General features: G+C 51.2%; 1 protein-coding gene across 1 annotated transcript; it reads left to right on the plus strand.

Annotated features, from left to right (window-relative positions):
• The first annotated feature begins 5,230 nt into the window (after positions 1-5,230).
• On the plus strand, positions 5,231-6,385 carry LOC136469087 (protein MIZU-KUSSEI 1-like). The gene has a single exon (XM_066467413.1). The coding sequence runs from the start codon at positions 5,729-5,731 to the stop codon at positions 6,383-6,385; it is 657 nt and encodes a 218-aa protein (XP_066323510.1). The 5' UTR covers positions 5,231-5,728.
• The last annotated feature ends 12,230 nt before the right edge of the window (positions 6,386-18,615 follow it).

An 18,615-nucleotide genomic window follows, 5' to 3' on the forward strand; every position in this document is an offset into this window, starting at 1 on the left:
GGCATCCCGGCCCTGGCGAGGTTGTGCCGTGGGTTGCTCCGAAGTGCCTCCGCGCCGGCGGGAGGCGGAACTTTCGGCCTGCTGCACTGCTGCGGTCTCGAGGAGGTCGCGGAGCTCTCCGCGGACCCGTCGCCCTTCAGTGGTGGAGGGCTCGGGCATCGCTCGGATCAGCATCGCAGCAGCTGCGACATTCTGGCTAGCGCGGTTAAAGATTGGGGGTGGCTCTCCGCCCTCGTTGTCGTTAATGCGGTGATGAACGTCGCGGGCCCGCCCTCGGGCTCCTCCGCCCTCACCGCGCCCTCGCTGCTCCTGCTCGAGAGTGTCCCGGAGCTGTTGCAGAAGGAGTCGGTCCTGTTCGACCTTGGCCTGAAGCTCGCGGAGCTGCTCCAGGTCTGGGCGACGATGCCCCCCGTGGACGAGACTCTCGTTCCGTGCTGCCGGGGCTACGAGACGCGGAGGCGTGGCACCACCCGTCCCCGCCCGGGGCGGTGAACGAGTGCCTGTCCCTTCTTCCTCTTCGCCCACCGTTGGCATCCCGAGCCCGACGTGGAAGCACTCACGGGATGGATCGTAAGTCCCTTCGTCGTCGGAGTCGGAATAGCCGAGGCAGTAGTCGCTTGCGGCCAAGAATTGGCGTAAAGCCCCAGGGTTGTGGAGTTCGGAGAAATCCACCCCGGGCCACGCCTCGTCCTCGTCCAAGGGGTCGGAGTGGGTGCTCAGGTCGAGAGCGAAGCGCTGGCGGCGTTCCGAGGGGTGCTCGTGAGCGGCAGCATAAGCGTAGGCGTAGGAGGTGGCGGCATTTCTCAACCCAAAGGGGTATGGGAACGGGGCCGTCTCCAGATTCTGCCCCGCCGGGGTCGGTTCTTCAGGGAGTGGCGGAGCGGGGTTAGATGACTGGGCATCGTCGTAAGCCCCCGGCGATTTTCCTTTGTCCAGGCTCAGGTCAGACAGGTCCCCAGTCAGGGACCCCGTACCAACAGCTGGTCGCGGGATATCGGTGGGGAGTGTCGTGCTGCCCCGGGCTCGCGTAGCGTCGAGGTGGCCTTGCTCGCGCCGTGCCCGGCGAGCATGGCGAGAGCGGCCGCCCGGACGCCGCCTACGTCTGGGCTGCCGGGGCGCGACTTCGTCGTCGGACGGTGGGGTTCGAGGAGCGAGGAGCACCATGTCGTACTCGTGCCCTAGAGACATGAACTCTAGGCTCCCGAACCAAACTATGGTGCCAAGGCGCAATGGTCGTATGTGGTCTGCCATCCGGAACTTGCTAGGATGACGGAGCTGACACGCAGAGCCCCCTACCTGGCGCGCCAACTGTCGGTGTTTTGGAACCGGGGGTCCCTCAACCAACGAGTGAATTTGTACTGCGTGTCCCTAATCCCGGATGGTGATGCAAAGAGACACAAGGTTTATACTGGTTCGGGCAGTCGAGGCCCTACGTCCAGTCTGAGAGATTGATCTTGTATTCCTTGCACCGAAGTGCTCGTGGTAGGGGGTTACAAGCTGAGTGAGAGAGGGAGCTAGCCCCAGGTCTCGGCGAGGGTGGTGCGAACTGCTTAGGACGTTGCTCCCAAGCAGCGTGGAAGTGCGTGATTCTATCGGTATGTTTTTTCTTCTGCCCCCCCCAGAAATGGCCCTGGCTACCTCCTTTTATAGTTACAAGGAGGAAGCGAGAGGTACATGAGAAGGCTACTATTTGCTGACGTATTCTGCTCCCTGAAGCAGTATGGCGTCGTGGGAGTTCCAGTCGATGTCTAGTCGGTATGGTCTTCAGGCTGACGACATGCTGCGCTCTTGTACTTTTGTTGACTTGGTGAAATGCCGAGGCCTGGTGGCTGCTGTAGTAGGCTGTGTCGAGGCCTATCGCGCTGAGGCCGAGACCCACTGTGCTGAGGTCTGCTGTGCCGAGGCCTCTAGCGGGTGGCAATGTGAGGTCTGGGCGGCCATCGTCGATAGTTGATTTGGGCGGGACAGTGCCGAACATGCGTCTACAGGATACGGTGCCCTGTATCGTCAGTAAGGGATGGTAAAAAGGCGATTTGACCGTTGTCCTGTTGCGGCATACTGCCGATCGTGGCTTTCGTAGTGAGGGCAGCTGGGTGCATTAATTGGATGCGATAGCCTGCCAGAGTGACTTTCGAGGCGGGGGTGGCGAGATTGCAGGACGAGCCCAGCCTCGGGCGAGGCGGAGCATGACCAGTTCGCCCGAGGCCCTACCGGGAGTCTCGGGCGAGGCGGAATCCGAGGCTCATCGGGGGTCTCGAGCGGGGCGGAGCGGTCGGTTCGCTGGCCCCGAGGTCACAGGAACCCGGTTCTGACTCCCCACGTCGTGTCCGTCCTTGGTGCAGGAGTTTAGGCAGCACAGTAGCCGGTAACCCTTGCACAGTCCCGTCGTGGGTGGCAGGGTGCTGACGTGACGGTCGTTTGGTTTGCCACGTCGCTGCACTGCGCCGTCGTGTGATTTGTCGGAGTGGTTGAGCGCCTCGATGGGACGTGCGGGAGTGACATGCTGGTCGTACTCGGTCTTGTGCGTCGTGGGGCTCCAGTACGGCTTGATGCAGGACATGACGGGCGACGTGCGGGTTGCCGTGTAATGACGTCGTAGGGGTCAGCGGCTATGCCGAGGCCGAGCCATCGCGGGGGGCTCGGTGGTCATGGATCCTCAGGCTGCCGAGCCCGTGAAGCAAACTGTCGAGGTCTTTGGGGGGAGTTATTGGCCTTGGGTACTGATCCCGAGGCTACAGTAGCCCAGATGTGGCTTCCCACGCTGCATTGTCCTCGGTGCAGGAGTTGGCAGCATAGTGAGGCATGGGCGTCACGGTGGTTAGTACAGTGGCGGGTAACCCCTGCCCAGTCCTGCCTCCTGTCCCATCGGCCATTCTGCTGTACTGTGCCGGGCGTGCGGCTGTTGTCAGGGGCAGCAGTTGGCTGAGTCGTCGTGACACGACGTTTTGCCAGAGGGACGGGAGAAGGAAGAGGTGGCGGAGTGCTGCCGAGCCCGCCTTGCACGAGACAGAGGGTCGGTGGCCCGGCCGAGGTCTTTGACGGGGAATCGGCCGAGGCCCGTAGCGAGGGGGCCTCGGGCGAATCGGAGAATCGGCCGAGGCCTGCGGCGATGGGCCTCGGGCGAGTCGGAGAATCGGCCGAGGCCCTTGGAGCCTCGGGCGAGTCGGAGAATCGGCCGAGGCCCTTGGAGCCTCGGGCGAGTCGGAGAATCGGCCGAGGCCAGCAGTGTTTAGCTGGTTTCGATCTTTACGAAGTGTAAGCAGTTGCTTTTTTGGGTCTTGCTTGGGGTACCCCTTCTCGCGGTACCCGACACTATGGCTATGTTACAAGTGTATGTTCTAAATATTTTATCTGTTTAAGACGTATATTGCAGTTGTTTTATCTGGGTGTTGCAAAAGCGGATCTAAATGTAGGCGTGCATGAAGCCCAAGCCTCAGTGGTCGTGCTGCTGCCCGAGCAGTGTGGCGACTGCTGGTCTTCGCGACGGATGACCATAGGAAGCGGGCGAAGGGGACCTCCGGCAACAACGGCGTGGTCGCTAGCAGGTGGAGCTGGACTCCCATGGGGGCGTGAGAGGCGCGGTAGACGCCTCGGTGAGGCCTGCAAACACAAAGGAGGCCGGCTGTTGCAGCTCCGTGGTGTATGGACCTATGGCGAAGATGGAGGTCATGCACACGGGAGCCGCGGGGACGGGATGCTGCGGGTGACGTGGGCGCAACCAAGGGCCGAATGGTAACGGACATGGCGGATCAGGCAGGATGGGTGCGGGCGCGGGAGCTGCATCCGGACGCGTGGGCATCCGTTTAGACATCCAACGTGATATCTTTGAGCCCGATAACATGTTTGCAAACAGTGAGGCTAAGTTGATTTTTTTTCTCTTTATTTAATTTGTTTGCTCCATGTATCTTATATTAAAAATTTTCATTCGAAAAACATATTTCACTAATATAAATGGATTTCATGATTATGCATAGTGTTTTATGATATTTTATCTTTTTTATTGTTTCATGGTATATATTAAATAAAATACTCTATTATGAACTTTATTTGCTCCGCATGGCCCTATTCGTTTCGCTGAAATTTGGCTTATGCTGATGCTTATGTTGATTTGTTGTGAGAGGAAGACATTGTTCGTTCGCTGAAAAATAATATTGAAGTTGTGCCAGTTTATTACTTACCGCACCCCACATGTGTACATTCAATGTTATACTTTTTTTAAATAAAGAAACAAAGTTCCAGCCTCTACCATCCGTGGACGGTACATAACTGATAGTTAGAATACAGAAAAGCCTTAAGGCTTGCACACACGTGAAAAAACTAGAGTTCGGCCAGCTAGTGAGCACAACGAAAGGGAAAAACTAATGTTATACTTAATTTATATGAATATCATTTTCTCTATTGTTTTATAATTTTGGTAATATATTCATAACTTTTGTTATAGAAGTACAGTTTTCGTATTCCATAAGGTTTGCATGATTATCCTACGTGTAGATTTTTGTTCCTCCCATACGAATTTTTTTCCACAATGATTTTCCATCTGAATAATTCATATTGAGCATGTATATGAGAACACAATCTTTGTTCCGCTAGCTTTTGTATGATTTGTTCCAGGTGTGCACAAATTTTGTGTCACCTGGTTGAATGCTGTTGCCAACACAAGTTTTCATGATTTGCTCCAACTTCTAAGTGTACAAAACTTTTTGTTCCTTTTTTTTTTTTTTTTTTGAGAAAGACAGTACCGTCTTTATTCTTATATATTAGGGTAGTCGGTAGAAACTCCATTAGGAGGAGATAACAACTAAGCATATCATCCTACAAATTCATAAATCGAGCTTTTTGCCATTCTATGAGCATCAATATTCAATTTCCTGCTTTCATGGACGATTTCCGCCTTAGTGAAGCTTGTCATCCCCGCCTTATCTCGCGGATGATATGGCCACAGAGACCCATCCCAGGTCCTTGCATGCTCTTCACTACATTCGCGCAGTCGGTAGCAATCCTGACCTTCGCGAGAGCTAAACCTTCTCTAAGGACATCGCTTCCGCCGTCGCTAGTTCCGTAACACCCTCGATCATGACCCTCGCGGTCGCTGCCATTGTCGCCGCTATACACGAGTTCTTGACAGCGCAGCACATTCATCAATCCTTGAGGGGGCGGGATCCATAGAGGGAATTGGGCCTGCACACATACATTTTTTTTTGTTCAGCTTGTATACATTTTTTTTGTTTCACTTATATGTTTTTATAATCCGAAACGGATAAGATGGCATGTCTAAAACAGGCCCAAGGATCCGCAGCACGCGCACAAAACGGAAGAACCGGCCTGCTGGACTTGAGCCCCGTTCAAGCTCACCCAATTTAGGCCCACACTTGCACCAGCAGTCCATGCGATGCGCCCAGCCCATAACCATGTCTCTCGTGTGTTCGTGCTCCACGAGGTCTGCCTGCTACAAGCCCACGATCCCACACGAGATAAACGAGGAGGAGAATGGAGGCCTCAGAATGGAAGAGCCGCGAAAGCAGGCAGCGGGGGCAGGGCACGAGGAGCACGGCGACCCGACAAAGCCTAGCCGCCGAAACCGCCGCCCAATCAAGCACGCGCGCGTTTCCTGGCGCAGGGGGATAACTAACGCCCACCCACACCGCACTGCGCCTCGGCCGGCTGCCCATCGCAACGACCCCACCGCTCGTCGTCGTCGGACACCTCGCCGGCCGTCGCGCGCGCGTCTATGGGCGGCTTCGCCATCCACCCCGCCCCTGGACGCCCCAGCGACAGCCTGCCACCGTCCGCCGCCGGCACCAGGACGACGTCGTCCTCCTCCGCCCCCGCCTCCTCCTCCTCCCTCGACGATGGCGTCCGCGTCCACCGCACGCCGGGGCACACGCTGGAGGAGCCGCCGTCGCGGCGGCACCGGGCGGGGGACCGCCACGGCGGCTCGTCGTCGTCCCGGCCGGCCCGGCTGCTCCAGAGGCTGCGGCACGCGCTGCCCCTCCTGACGCTGACGCCGCGGTGCGGGCGGATGCAGCAGGTCGGCACGCCCGCCGAGATCGCGGCCGCCGCGTCCTCCTCCTCGTCCTGCTCGTCGTCGTCCGCGCCGCCCGCGCCCAAGGGCGGCGTGTCCTTCACGGGCGCCGCGCGGCCCTGCCGCCGCGTTACGGGGACGCTCTACGGCCACCGCAGGGGCCGCGTTGTACTGGCGCTGCAGGAGACGCCGCGGTGCCTGCCGAGCCTCGTCGTCGAGCTCGCGCTCCAGACGCACGCGCTGCTCCGCGAGCTCGGCAACCCGGCCGGCGCGCGCATCGTCCTCGAGACCGAGCGCCTTAAGTTGGATACTGATTCGGGCTCAATTAACCTGGCAGGCTTTAAGGTTGTCCGCCTCGGTTAATCCATTAACCGAGGCGGTTGCGTTAGGGAAACCGCTTCGGTTAATAGATATTAATAGAGGCGGTTTCGTTAGGTTGCCCGCCTCGGTTAAACATTAACCGAGATGGTTGCTGAACCGGCTGCCCTGCCACGAATAACCAATGCGAGCAACCAGCCCAACCACCTCGAAGCCCATTTTGAAACGTCTTGCAAAAGATTTTGTGTAGTAGTGACTTTCGATGGTATAATAGGGTCTACCATGGTGGTAGTGGGTGACGTAGAATTAGAGTTGGATTCTCGGTTAGCAAGCAGAAGGGCAAGTAGGAGGCGACATATGCGTGACCAATGCTCGTCGTCAGCCGGATGATGAGCCAATGACGAAGGTGTGATGCGTGTTCTGCTTGTTATAATGGTGGATTAGTACAGTGTTACAAAATAAGTGGCTATAATACTCATATGACACTACGTAAAAATGGTTTGTAGCGATAGGATAAATTTTTTGTAGAGACGGCTGATGATGGAGCCGTCCCTACAGTGGCGTGCTTGGGAGCCCAGACACCAGCCACCCCTACAAATAGAATAGCAGAGGCGGCTGGTGATACGAGCCGCCCCTACAAATGGGTCTGATTTGTAGGGGCGGCTCAATCACCAGCCACCCCCGACGTTGCTATTTGTAGGGGCGGCTGGTGATTCAGCCGCCCCTACAAATGCCCTCGTATAAATACCTCCAATTTATAGGGGCAGCTCAATCACCAGCCGCCCCTACAAATGACCCACATATAAAGCAAACTGCAGCACCTTCTTCTTCCTCGGGTCACTCACTCCAACCCGTGAAAGAAAGGTGGGGAGACCTTAGACAGCTCCCAAAACTTGCTCTACTAAAGGGGGAGGTCTTGGTCTCAAATCCTTTGGTAGAGAGGTTGTATAAGGTAAGAAAATCCGTCGGGAGAAAGAGCACATCCGTACGACAAAACTAAGGGAAGAGTCCCTTAAGATTGCGGCATACATTGCCCTAGCTTTCAAAATTCTCCAACAACACTCTACTATATGGCTACCATACAACTTTAAGTAAGTTCAACTCTATACTTAAAGCTTTGTTCGATATATTTTATTAGATGCAAAAGAGCTTATCTAGTTCTATGATTAAATCCATGCAACAACCACTGGATTTGTATAGCCGTCGATGTCAGAAGGAGCATGGCATGGGTCTTTGATTCAATAGATAGGGACCTGGTGACATACAAAGACTTCATATCGATTCTCAAGACATATACATATCGATAATCATCATTAGCTTATATGTTTGTATACATACTTATAACGTTCACTTTTAGATACTAAAAAGTTGTATTTGCTAAAATAATTCGAAAAGGGCATTTATGTTCTATGTCACTAATCATCGAGGAAGGCATGATCCAGCAAGAAAGAAAAAGCTGGCTATAAAAACACTATGTACGGTAAGTGTAACTTACTTCTTTAGTACTCCATTACATGGCTATCAAAAGCATTACTTAACATTTTCATATGCAAAACACACAGTGCCCCAAGCAGAAGCCTGGGAGTGTACATTGTAGATACTATATATGTTCTATGATGAGTAACACCGGTGCCTACAGGAGACGCCCCTTAAGGGTAAGTTTGAACCTCTTCACCCGTAGTATAAAAACTTCGTACATGGTATGAAATACTAAACCGAAACTTGTTCTCTTGTAGTGGAAAGAAGAGAAAGGAATGAAAAGAGACCTATACAAGGATGACCAACTCTTAGAGCTCGTCGACGACTTTTACAACTTCATATTGGACCAGATTGTACACGTCAAAGGCGCCTATCATGATCGAGAGTCTGACTTAGGTAGAAATCCTCAGTACCAACACCTTCGTGAAACTGAAAGGCTAGCTCTAGGACGTTGATAACAATGTTTATGGAATTTGTATATTTAATGATGGATTGTATATATTCTTGTGAATTGAACTTGTAATTGTAGTTTAAGGGGTTCGGAACGCTGGTCGCGGGGCGTTCGGCAACGCGAAGGTGGTTCGGAATGTTGGTCGTGGGGCGTTCGACAACGCGAACGCGGTTCGGAACGCTGGTCGCGAGGCGTTCGGCAACGCGAACGCTGGATGGAATACGCGGAAATAAACAGTGTTATGGTCGAATTTGAATTGTAAATTTGAATTTTGTTTTTGCGGAAAAACGTACTATAGGGGCGGTTTTAGAGTGAACCGCCCCTATAAATAGGTATTATAGAGGTGGCTGGTACTACAGCCGTCCTTACAAATCGATTTATAAGGGCGGCTCGTGTTACCAGCCGCCCCTACAAATCGATTTGTAGCCGCCCCTATAAATCGATTTGTAGGGGCAGCTGGTAACACGAGCCACCCCTACAAATCGATTTGTAGGGACAGCCTCGAAACCGTCCCTACAAATGCATGATTTGTAGAGACGGTTGGGTAGGGACGGCTGATCAAACCATCCCTACAAGAGTTACGAGCCGCCCCTAAAAAGCGTTTCTGCAGTAGTGTGGTACATGCATGTACTTCGAGTGTTTCTGCTTGTATCTGTGGGGTTCAAAATACGATGGATGGACTGCTTGCTATATGGCTAATTGGCTATGACATGGAGTATGCAACGTAACCTCAGTTATCAGTTTTTATAGAGTAAAAAAAATGAATACAAAATTCTGAAACATTTGACTACCAAAATAAAAAGGCAACGAGATACGTCAAAATTGATCCCGGCCAGCAGAACATGTTTCTTCACCAGAGGATCATCCTGGACAACCTCAAGGAGCTGAACGCCCTGACCCTGTTTCGCCTTCTGTTTGCTTCTCACTTCACTTCTACAGTTCTACCGTGGTATCTTCGCTAGGCTCTTAAACTACACCTGCTGCTTTTCTGACAAACAATGCAATGAAGAAGCCCTCCAGGTCATCCTCCGGGTCCGTCCATGAGGCAGACATTCGACTGTAGGCGGCGGCAGCTCGGCGACGAGGACGGCGGCGATCGGACGGGATGCCTCAGTCTCGGATGCGGCTGGGCAAGCACTGTCACTGAGCTAGCGCGCGTGGCAAAATAGAGGAGGGAGAGGGAAAGAGGAAAAGAAGAGAGAAGAGAAAGAAAACGATGTCGTTGACTGGTGGAGCCATGGGCAGGTCCCACCTATCAGTGCTCTCTCCAGGACAGAAGAGGTGGGGCGGAAAATCAAAGCATTTGAACTGCTCAATGAACAATAAATAAAGAACCAAGGTAAAAAAAAAAAGTATATGTGTTACTAATAGTATAGTAAACCATTTTTTTACTTTGCTTTCAGCTGAACATTATGAACATGTTCTAACTATAAAATGAGGTGAGGCTTGATTAGGTGGCTTTGCAAGAACTAGGGAAGAACACAAGTTATGTACTTTAGGCTAAACATATTAATTTAGATGATCAAACTTTTCCGCATGCTGAAAAAGGCCGCTGGCTATGGGCCTTTGGGCCGGTTTGCTTTCTTCTCGTTAACTCTCTTTTTTCTGATTCTTTGAGGAGGGATTACAGGGACAAATCAGTTTTGTATTAAATAGTTGCATAAATTTAGTAGATATTATTATATCATTACGTGCCATTTAATTTATCAACCAATCTTAATCATGTTGATAGTTACATCTTATTAGAAAATAAAATGAGGGCATATACTTGTTTTGTATTCTCTGTTAATCTATCCTAATAAAATTAAATATATAGAATTGTATTATATTACATGACTGATGGAGCACATACGTACATGTTGTACACCTAAGCCATATATATGCATGCATAGCTTTACTTGAATCCATGCATGACCATATACATGTGTATGGTTATATACTCTACCGTAGCTATGCATACATACCTTATGGATCTATTTTTGGTGAAAATATTTTTCTAGGTTAATTCAACTCAAAAGTCCATATATAAGAAGCCACTCACTTGTCCTTTTGGTAATGCAATATATGAGGGTGCATTCAAAATTAAGTTAGATTTAACTATGACACCAGACCTATTTTACTGCATGTCATACCACCATCTAGTGTTTAAGGATTTTTTTTTTTAAAGTTGCAAACTTCTTTGAGTATGTGTTTTTGGTGGATTGTTAGAGAGCCGATGTAATCTGAGGGAGAGATGTAGCCGCTGGATAAACGTTCTAAATGAGATATCTCGTAGACCTAGATATAGGTTGTAGATCTTACTTCTGGAGGTGTGAGTGCGTGCATGTAGAGTGAGTGGGTGTTGATGAGTTTCTTCATAAGTTTAGATGCTATAACTTGTATTAGAAGGTTGAGCCAATAATGAAAAAGATAGGTAAGAAATAAAATTAATTGGATGATTAGGTTTGACTAAACTAGGAAGAAACTAAAGTGGCTCTTGCTCAGGAAGCTTCAGCTGATATTAAAAAAGGGAAGGAAACACCATTTTAAAATTGAATATACAAACTCCATCCTATTGAAAATGTGTCGCAGGGTTGAAAAAACCGCGTCTCGCGTCAACCTCCATCCACGCCACACCTCCTCCCAACACGCACATCACTACTACCGTAAGGATTTGTACGGGCGGCGGGTAAGGGTTTGTAGGGACGGTTTCTCCGTGTTACAAGCCGTCCCTACAAACTAATTGGTAGGGGCGGCTGGTAACACCAACCACCTCTACAAATATGATTTTTAGGGGTGGCTTGTAACGCCAGCCATCCCTACAAATCTGATTTATAGGGGCGGTTAACTCTAGAACCACCTCTACAGTCCGTTTTTCCGCAAAAAAAAATTCAAATCTGACCAGAACATATATACATATATAATTCACAAGGACATTATATGAACAGCCAATTCACAAGATACACACACATACATATATAATTCACAAGAACATTATATCCAATAAAACTTCAAGTCCAAATCATAAGCACAAATATAATACATCATTACATTCACATAATCCATAAGTCCGACCGTTCCACAAGTCTGATAGCAGTACCAATGTCACATTCCATTCACAAGTCCAATAAACGGCCTAAGCCTAGCCTTTCCCACTCATGAAGATGTTGGTACTGAGGATTCCTACCTAATTCGGTCGCTCGGTCATGGTAAGTGCCTCTGACATGTATAATCTGGTCCATTATGAAGTTGCAAAGGTCGCTGACGAGCTTCAAGAGGTTGTCATCTTTGTGTGGATCCATTCTTACACCTTTCTCATCTTGCCACTACAAGAAAACAAGTTTAGGCATATCTAAAAACAGAGGGCATATCTAAACACAGTGGGCATATATGAAAACAACGAGCATATATGAAAACAGCGAGCATATATAAAAACAGTGAGCATATCTAAACACAGTGAGCATATAAAGAGGTTGAAGAGGTTCAAACTTACCCTACGGGGGTGTCTCCTATAGGTAGTGGTGTTACTCATTATACTGCATACGTAGTATCCATAATGTAAACTCCCGGGCTTCTACTTGGGGCACTGTGTGTTTCGCATATAAAAATGTTAAGTAATCTTTTGACAACAACGCAATGGAGTACTTAAGTAAGTTACACTTACCGCTCATAGTGTTTTGACACACAAGTTATGTTGCCTTTGTGGATCATGCCTCACTTTGTGAGTCTTAACATAGTACATGTATGCCCTGTCTGAATGAATTTAACAAATGCAACTTGTTAGTATCCAAAAGTGAACGTTACATGGTATATAAGAGGATCATCGATATGTATACGTCTTGAGAATTGATATGTAGTCTTTGTATGTCGCTAGGTCCTTATCTATGGAATCAAAGACCCACGCCATGCCCATCCCGACATCGATGCCTATACAAATCTAGCGACCGCTGTATGAATTTAATCATAGAAACCGATAAGCTCTTTTGCAACGAACAAAACAATGTGTATTGTTAAAGCTTTAAGTATATAGTTGGACTTACTCGAGTTGTATAGCAACCATATAACTTGGTTATTTTGGAGGTATTTAAAAGCTAGGTGTCGGTGTTTCGAGTAAACACCAACGAGTAAATTTGTTTATTGTACGTCTGGCCTGGATGGTGTGCTAAAAAAGACAAGGTTTATACTGGTTCGAGGCAGAATGTCTCTACGTCCAGTTCATGGCTGCTGCTCATGTTATTAGCACTAAAAAGTTTATAGTAGGGGTTACAAATGGGCGAGAGAGGGACCGGTCCCAAGTCTCTGATGAAAAAGTCGAATGGATGCTGAGAGCTTGGTTGTTGCTCAGTTGTGTGTAATGTGATGCATGGTGCCTTGAATCGATCGGTCCCCTTAGTGGGGTGCCCTGCATTCCCTTTTATAGACTAAGGGGAAGCAGGGATTACAGATGGGAGAAAGAAGAGAAACCAGAGGCAAAGGAGGTCCTTCAAAGATGCTGGGTCTTCCTTTTCCTCTGAGCGAGCCCCGCTGACACAACAGACGGTGCTAGGGATAGCTCCATGCTAGGTGCATGTCCGCTGATCCTAATAGGGCCACGCTAGGCATCTATCCACTGATGATGCCATGTTCTAGCTTTGTCAGCAAGTGGTCACGTCCCATCCCGCCCCGGCGGGTGGCACGACTGACCAAGGTGCTGATCCATGACCCTACGAGGAGTAGACGGTGCAGTGACCGCACATCCATTACTGTAGATGATATGAGTTTCCTCCTAGACCATAGTGGTTGTCATATGCTTCCATCAGGATCTGCGCTCGAGAGCAAATGGCGGCGCCCACAACGCTGTAAGACAAATGTTAGGGCTCTAACATGCCTAGAAAGGCTTAAAGCGCCAATCTTGTCATATCCTAATGGTATTTTCCTATAGGCATGCAGGGTATGGTCCTCGGTATTGTAGTTGACTTGAGCGCCCTACCTTATCTGCGTGCGTAGTTATGAAGGAGTAGCGCGTAGATGTCGGGCGAGGCGGAGCCAGCCCCTGGACGTTGGGCGAGGCAGAGCCAGTCTCTAGACATTGGGCAAGGTAGAGTCTACCCTCAGACATTGGGCGAGGTAGAGCTGGCCCTTGGATGTCGGGCGAGGTGGAGTCTGTCCTCAGACATCGAGCGATGCAGAGCCAGCCCCTGGACGTCGGGGGAGGCGGAGCCAGTCCCCAGACGTCGGTCGAGGTAGAGCTAGCCCCCGGACGTTGGGCAAGGCAGAGCTAGCCCTTGGGGGTCGAGCAAGATGGAGTCTGCCCTTAGACGTCAGGCGAGGCAGAGCCAGCCCCTAGACGTCGGGCGAGGCATAGCTAGTCCCCAGACGTCGGGCGAGGCAGAGCCAGCCCTCGGGGGTCGGGCAAGACGGAGTCTACCCTTAGATGTCAGGCGAGGCAAAGCCAGTCCTCGGGGGTCGGGTGAGGCAGAGCCAGTCCTTGGGAGTTAGCTTGAGGCAGGGCCCATGGTCTTGGTGGACGGACGAGGAGTGACCCGACAAGCAGCGTAGTCGTGCTCTTGATCGCGTGGATGAATCAACGTTGAAGGTCATTTAATGGAGACGGGGATCCTGATCTTCCGTCAGGTGATGGTAACTATTGTTGTGGCGGAGAGTGACACACCGATCCGGCTTCAGATCGAAAGATCGAACCCTGCAATCTTAGCACCACAGCTCCTCTGGTTATCAACCGAGTCATGAACCAGGTTGACCTCGCCAAGAAGGCTAATCCCTGCCTGCGCAACGAAGAACACAAGCAAGAACAAGAAAGAACGCAACCAAATTACAGATGTATGATTAATCTCACGAGTTGGGGTCTCACAAACCGATGAACGGCGAAACTGTTTCTTGACAGAATAATCTAAGCAAAACCCAAACCCTAAAGTAGGTGGTGGCTACTGATTATATAGCCTAAGGGACGTCCAAGGATCCCTCTTCACATCCTAAAGGTGTCCCAACACGTTACAAGGCCCAACGGCCCAAAAGAAGGTGTCGCAGCACCCTGACAGATTCTGGATGCTGAATTGTTTCGATGATTCCCGTTGATTCCGAAGAGGTTTTGATGTGAAACCACTTGGATTGGCTTCCTTATCAAATTGTCTTTCCATCCATATGTGGATCATCGAAAACGGAGTTCGGATGCATCCGGAGCGTCCGTTTTATTGCAGACTGGTCCTCATGGCCGAGACAGACTCGAACTCGGATTGGACTGGGCCTCTGGCTTGGCTTGGACGTCCTTGCTGACCTCCTAAGGTGGTGGCCAAGGAGGAGGACGTCCAAAGCAATCTCTTAGGTGTTCTCCATCTTCTTGGGGCATGCTCCCACTTGGGCCGGGGTCCCAAGGATGTCTAACAAGCCCATGACGACAGTGTAGCTCCTGTCAGAAATAGCGACAGAATATATTGGTAATTTGGAGACCTTGCCGACATGATATTGAGATGGGACCAGAACTATTTGAAAGATTATCAAACAAGCTTTCCATCAAGTGCTCATTGACCTCGATCGCACTCCGGATGGATGAGTTATGGCCTTTCCAATGAGGCGCTATCGGGCTGTCGACAAACCAAAAGTTCAACTTTGATGAACTTCCATTATGAAACACATTTGAACCTACAATCAAATAGTGACATATACATGCGGAACTAAGTGAATTATAACCAAAGCCACTATGCAAATGTAGGAACGAGCGCACCTTATAATCATTGTTCATATCCGAAGGTGCCATGTCCTCATCATCATTAGCTCCTCCTCTTTGGGTACCCTAATATTGGTCCCCGATAGTAGCCCCCGAGCTCCCGGATGATTCGAGTAGAATTTCCTGGTGGATTTTTTGACTTGCTAGTGGGTGCGCATGAGCTTGCGGAGGAGTAGGATACTCCTTCAGAGGGTTTTCTGAAAGAGAGGATTCTGAGAGCCCTGGCCCTTTATTGTTGCCCACGGCGTGCCCTAAAGATGGAGATTTCTTAGGTCGGTCCCTTCGCGGGTATGGTCGTGAGATTTGGTGGTTGTTTAGCTGGATAGCTCAATTAGGATCTAGGTATCCTATTCATGGGGATCTAGCTAGGGTCAGCCCGGCTGAGACTCGATCATGGGCTGAGACTCTCATGAAGCTCATGCGCCTGTGTTTTGGCCACTCGCGGGCCCATCCTTTGTCGTAAGGGTGTCTTTGGACAGCCGTTGAAACCATTGATGGCCTAGCCCTTGAACTTCTGGGCCTAGGTGGGCCGGAGGATCGCTTTTTGACCCGTATCCCTTTTGCTCATAAAGAGTCCTAGTCTGCCTAGGGAGGCAAAACATCCAGCGTGCCTTCAGAGGCAAAGGATAGAGATTGCGAGCACATATCCTGCGATGTGGCGTGGTGGTGGATCATGGCAGGCATAGAGATCTAGGCGGATGATTGCCTTCCTCGTATCCGTTGCCCCTATAAAACCAAAGGGTTCGCCCCTAGGGTTTCATACTTTGCCTCCTTTCCTTTACATCTACAACATCCGCCGCTAATCGCCTGAGCCTCTCACATCTACGTCTTAGTCATCATCGAATTCACACCCACCCACTCCAATCCTCCAAAGGAGCCATGGTGCCGCTCCGATATCACCCTCTAGCACCTAGAGGGCCTCATTTGCCATGGTCTTCTTTACGTGCGGACCACCGTCGAGGAGTGGCAGCTGCCCAGCGATGAGGACGCATCATCGCCTCCCGATGTCTATGCCATGTCCTTTGCTCACTTCCATGAGTGGGGATTCGCCACTCCCACCCACAAGTTTCTTCGGGGATTGCTGCACTACTACAAGGTAGAGCTGCAACACCTTAATCCCAATGGAATCCAGCACATTACGATGTTCATCGCCTTGTGTGAGGGATTCCTAGGGGTTAGTCCCCACTTCGACCTATGGTGGTACTTCTTCACCGTCACCCTCCTAAAGAAGCAGGAGCTGAACGTGCCGATAGGATGTGCCGGCATTTAGCTCCACGACAACCAGGTCAGTGAGTACCCGCTAATGGGTCTATCAACCTCCAACAAGGGATGGCATTTGCATTGGTTCTGTGTTAAGAATGATGCAGCCACCCCCTTGCCAAAGTTCACCGAGCGCCTCATCAAAGAGGTCCTAGACTCATGGATGAAGTAGGGAGTCCTAGAGAAAGACAAGAAGAGAATCCAGGACCATCTCACCGCCATCCGAATCCTGAAGGAGAGGGGCATGAAGGGGTCAGGGATCATCGGTGCCTACCACACATGGAGGGTGGCGCCGCTGATGAGGCACATGCTTCCCCTACACACGATGGCACCCGAGGCGTCACTCGACGGGACAGCTCTCGCTGAGGGAGTGCTCTCCCCCTCTGAAGTGGCACAGCACATCAAGGAGGCGATGGAGCCTCCGTAGGATGATGCCGGCGCTATCCTTGAGTTTGTGAATCTGGTACCAGGGCACCCCCCTAATGCAGCCAGAACTGGGGTGCATCGTCTTCGTAAGTTTTCTTTCCACGTGCCTCCTTTTTAATTGAACTCCCGACCTCTTGATGCTGATATTGAAATAGGGGGACCAGCTGAAAAAAGTCATCCTTATGGATCACCCGGCTCCGCTGCCGAAGGACCCATTCATGACGGTGGCCAACCGCGCCGAGGCCAAGTGGTAGAGGAAGGCGAAGGAGGATGAGAGGAGGAAGAAACAACAGAAGCTATGGGCATGAGAGTGAGGGGAGGACATAAACAGTGATGATGACAACAACGATGAGGAGGAAGATGATGAGGTAGTTGCCGACACCGAGTGGGATGACCTAGAGGGCAAGGATATGCTGATAGGTATCTACTCGTCCTTGCAGGGACCCTTCCTGTTTCATGCAGGGGAAGTGCATCTGTGAGGACGGCAAAGATGGGCCAAACCATCAGCCTGTCCTTAGAACCAGTAGGGGCGGGTGGATCTACCGCCGTGCCCGAGGTGCCGATGAAGGGGGGGTGGCTCCGCCACCATGTCCCAATAGACAACAGGAGTGAGTGGGCCTACCGCCACGTCCGAGGCACCGATGGAGGGGGTGGCTCCACTGCCATGCCCTGGGATGCAAGGGAGGTGAGCCCCTCTGTCTAGGAGCAGGGGGCGGGCTCAAAATGGGCCTATCCCAACAAGGTGGAGCAAGGACCTAGGGGTTCGTCCCCCAAACATATCCTCCGCCCAACAGCACCAATGTAAGTCATTGACTCCTCTATGTTTCTCTATTTTTCTCTATTTTTAGCATGACTTACGCCTTTTATTTCTTGCAGCGTCCTGAGATAGGGCAACTTTTTGGCGCTGGCGCCCAAGAAGAGTGCCACCATTCAGGTGAGGCGGCGGTCATTTTGGGTGGGAGCAGTGCCGGTGTTACTACCTCGTTGGTCAGTCAGGCATCACCCATGGTGGCTCCCATGCCCTCGGTGGGACAAGCGGATGTTGGGGCTCAAAGGATGCCCTCAGAGATCGCTGAAGAACTGGCGAGGGAGGCAGTGCCGCTGTCGATGATGGGTCGGTCAGAACTTCTGACCGTGCTCATGGCGCTGACCCCGGTGGGCACGATGTAGCCAGATGAGGCCCCACCCATGTAGACAGAGGTGGTGGTAGCCGTGACAGGTGGCCCACAGTCGGATGCCACCATGGCGGCATCCAAGGCAATGGCGTGACCCGCACCTCCGGTGGCCCAAATGATGGCTCTTGACATGGGCTGGATGGAGGAGGACACGGCCAAGGGGTCCCCGGGCATCATGGCGGTGGTGGAGAGGACCAGTGGGGGGTCACCCTTGGCCCTGGCATCAGGAGGCAGCCACTCGCCTACGCGGGGTGAGCCTCTGCTCTAGTGGGTAGATCCACAAGACCCCATGTCGACACTCTTCTCGCTCGATGATGCTACTGAGAGCATAGAGCGAGAGAGTCTCAACAAGGGGATCTCGGCCATGCTGGAAGCTCTAAACCAGGCCAGGGGCACCTTGCGCGATGTTGTCATTCCCACTGGCTGGGTATTCACTTAATCTTGCTTTTTGTCCTCTTCTTTCTATTTGTATTTTTGTGTTCTGACCATCATCTTTTCTTCAGTCCCTTATCACTCGTAGTCGGGAGAAATCCTGGTTCCTTCGCGAGCAAAAGGAAAGCCAGGATCACCTCGTTGAAGAGGCCTAGATGCATGGGGATGTGTCCACCTAGCTTGGTGCCGCCCAATAGAGGGTGGCTGAGCTAACTCCCCTGGCCGAGGAGGTGGCTAGTCTCTAGCTAAGGGCGACCGAGGCCCATCAGGATGCAGAGGAGGTCGAGAAGGTGTTTGAGGAACTATCAGCGAGGGCACGACAGGATGAGGAGGTGGCCACCAAAGTCTAGAA

Source organism: Miscanthus floridulus, chromosome 8, assembly GCF_019320115.1.
Source record: "Miscanthus floridulus cultivar M001 chromosome 8, ASM1932011v1, whole genome shotgun sequence".
Taxonomy (NCBI): Eukaryota; Viridiplantae; Streptophyta; class Magnoliopsida; order Poales; family Poaceae; genus Miscanthus; species Miscanthus floridulus.

What these genes read in the sequence shown, in the direction of transcription:
- LOC136469087 (XM_066467413.1), top strand. Translation starts at nt 5,729, where the DNA reads ATGGGCGGCTTCGCCATCCACCCCGCCCCTGGACGCCCCAGCGACAGC.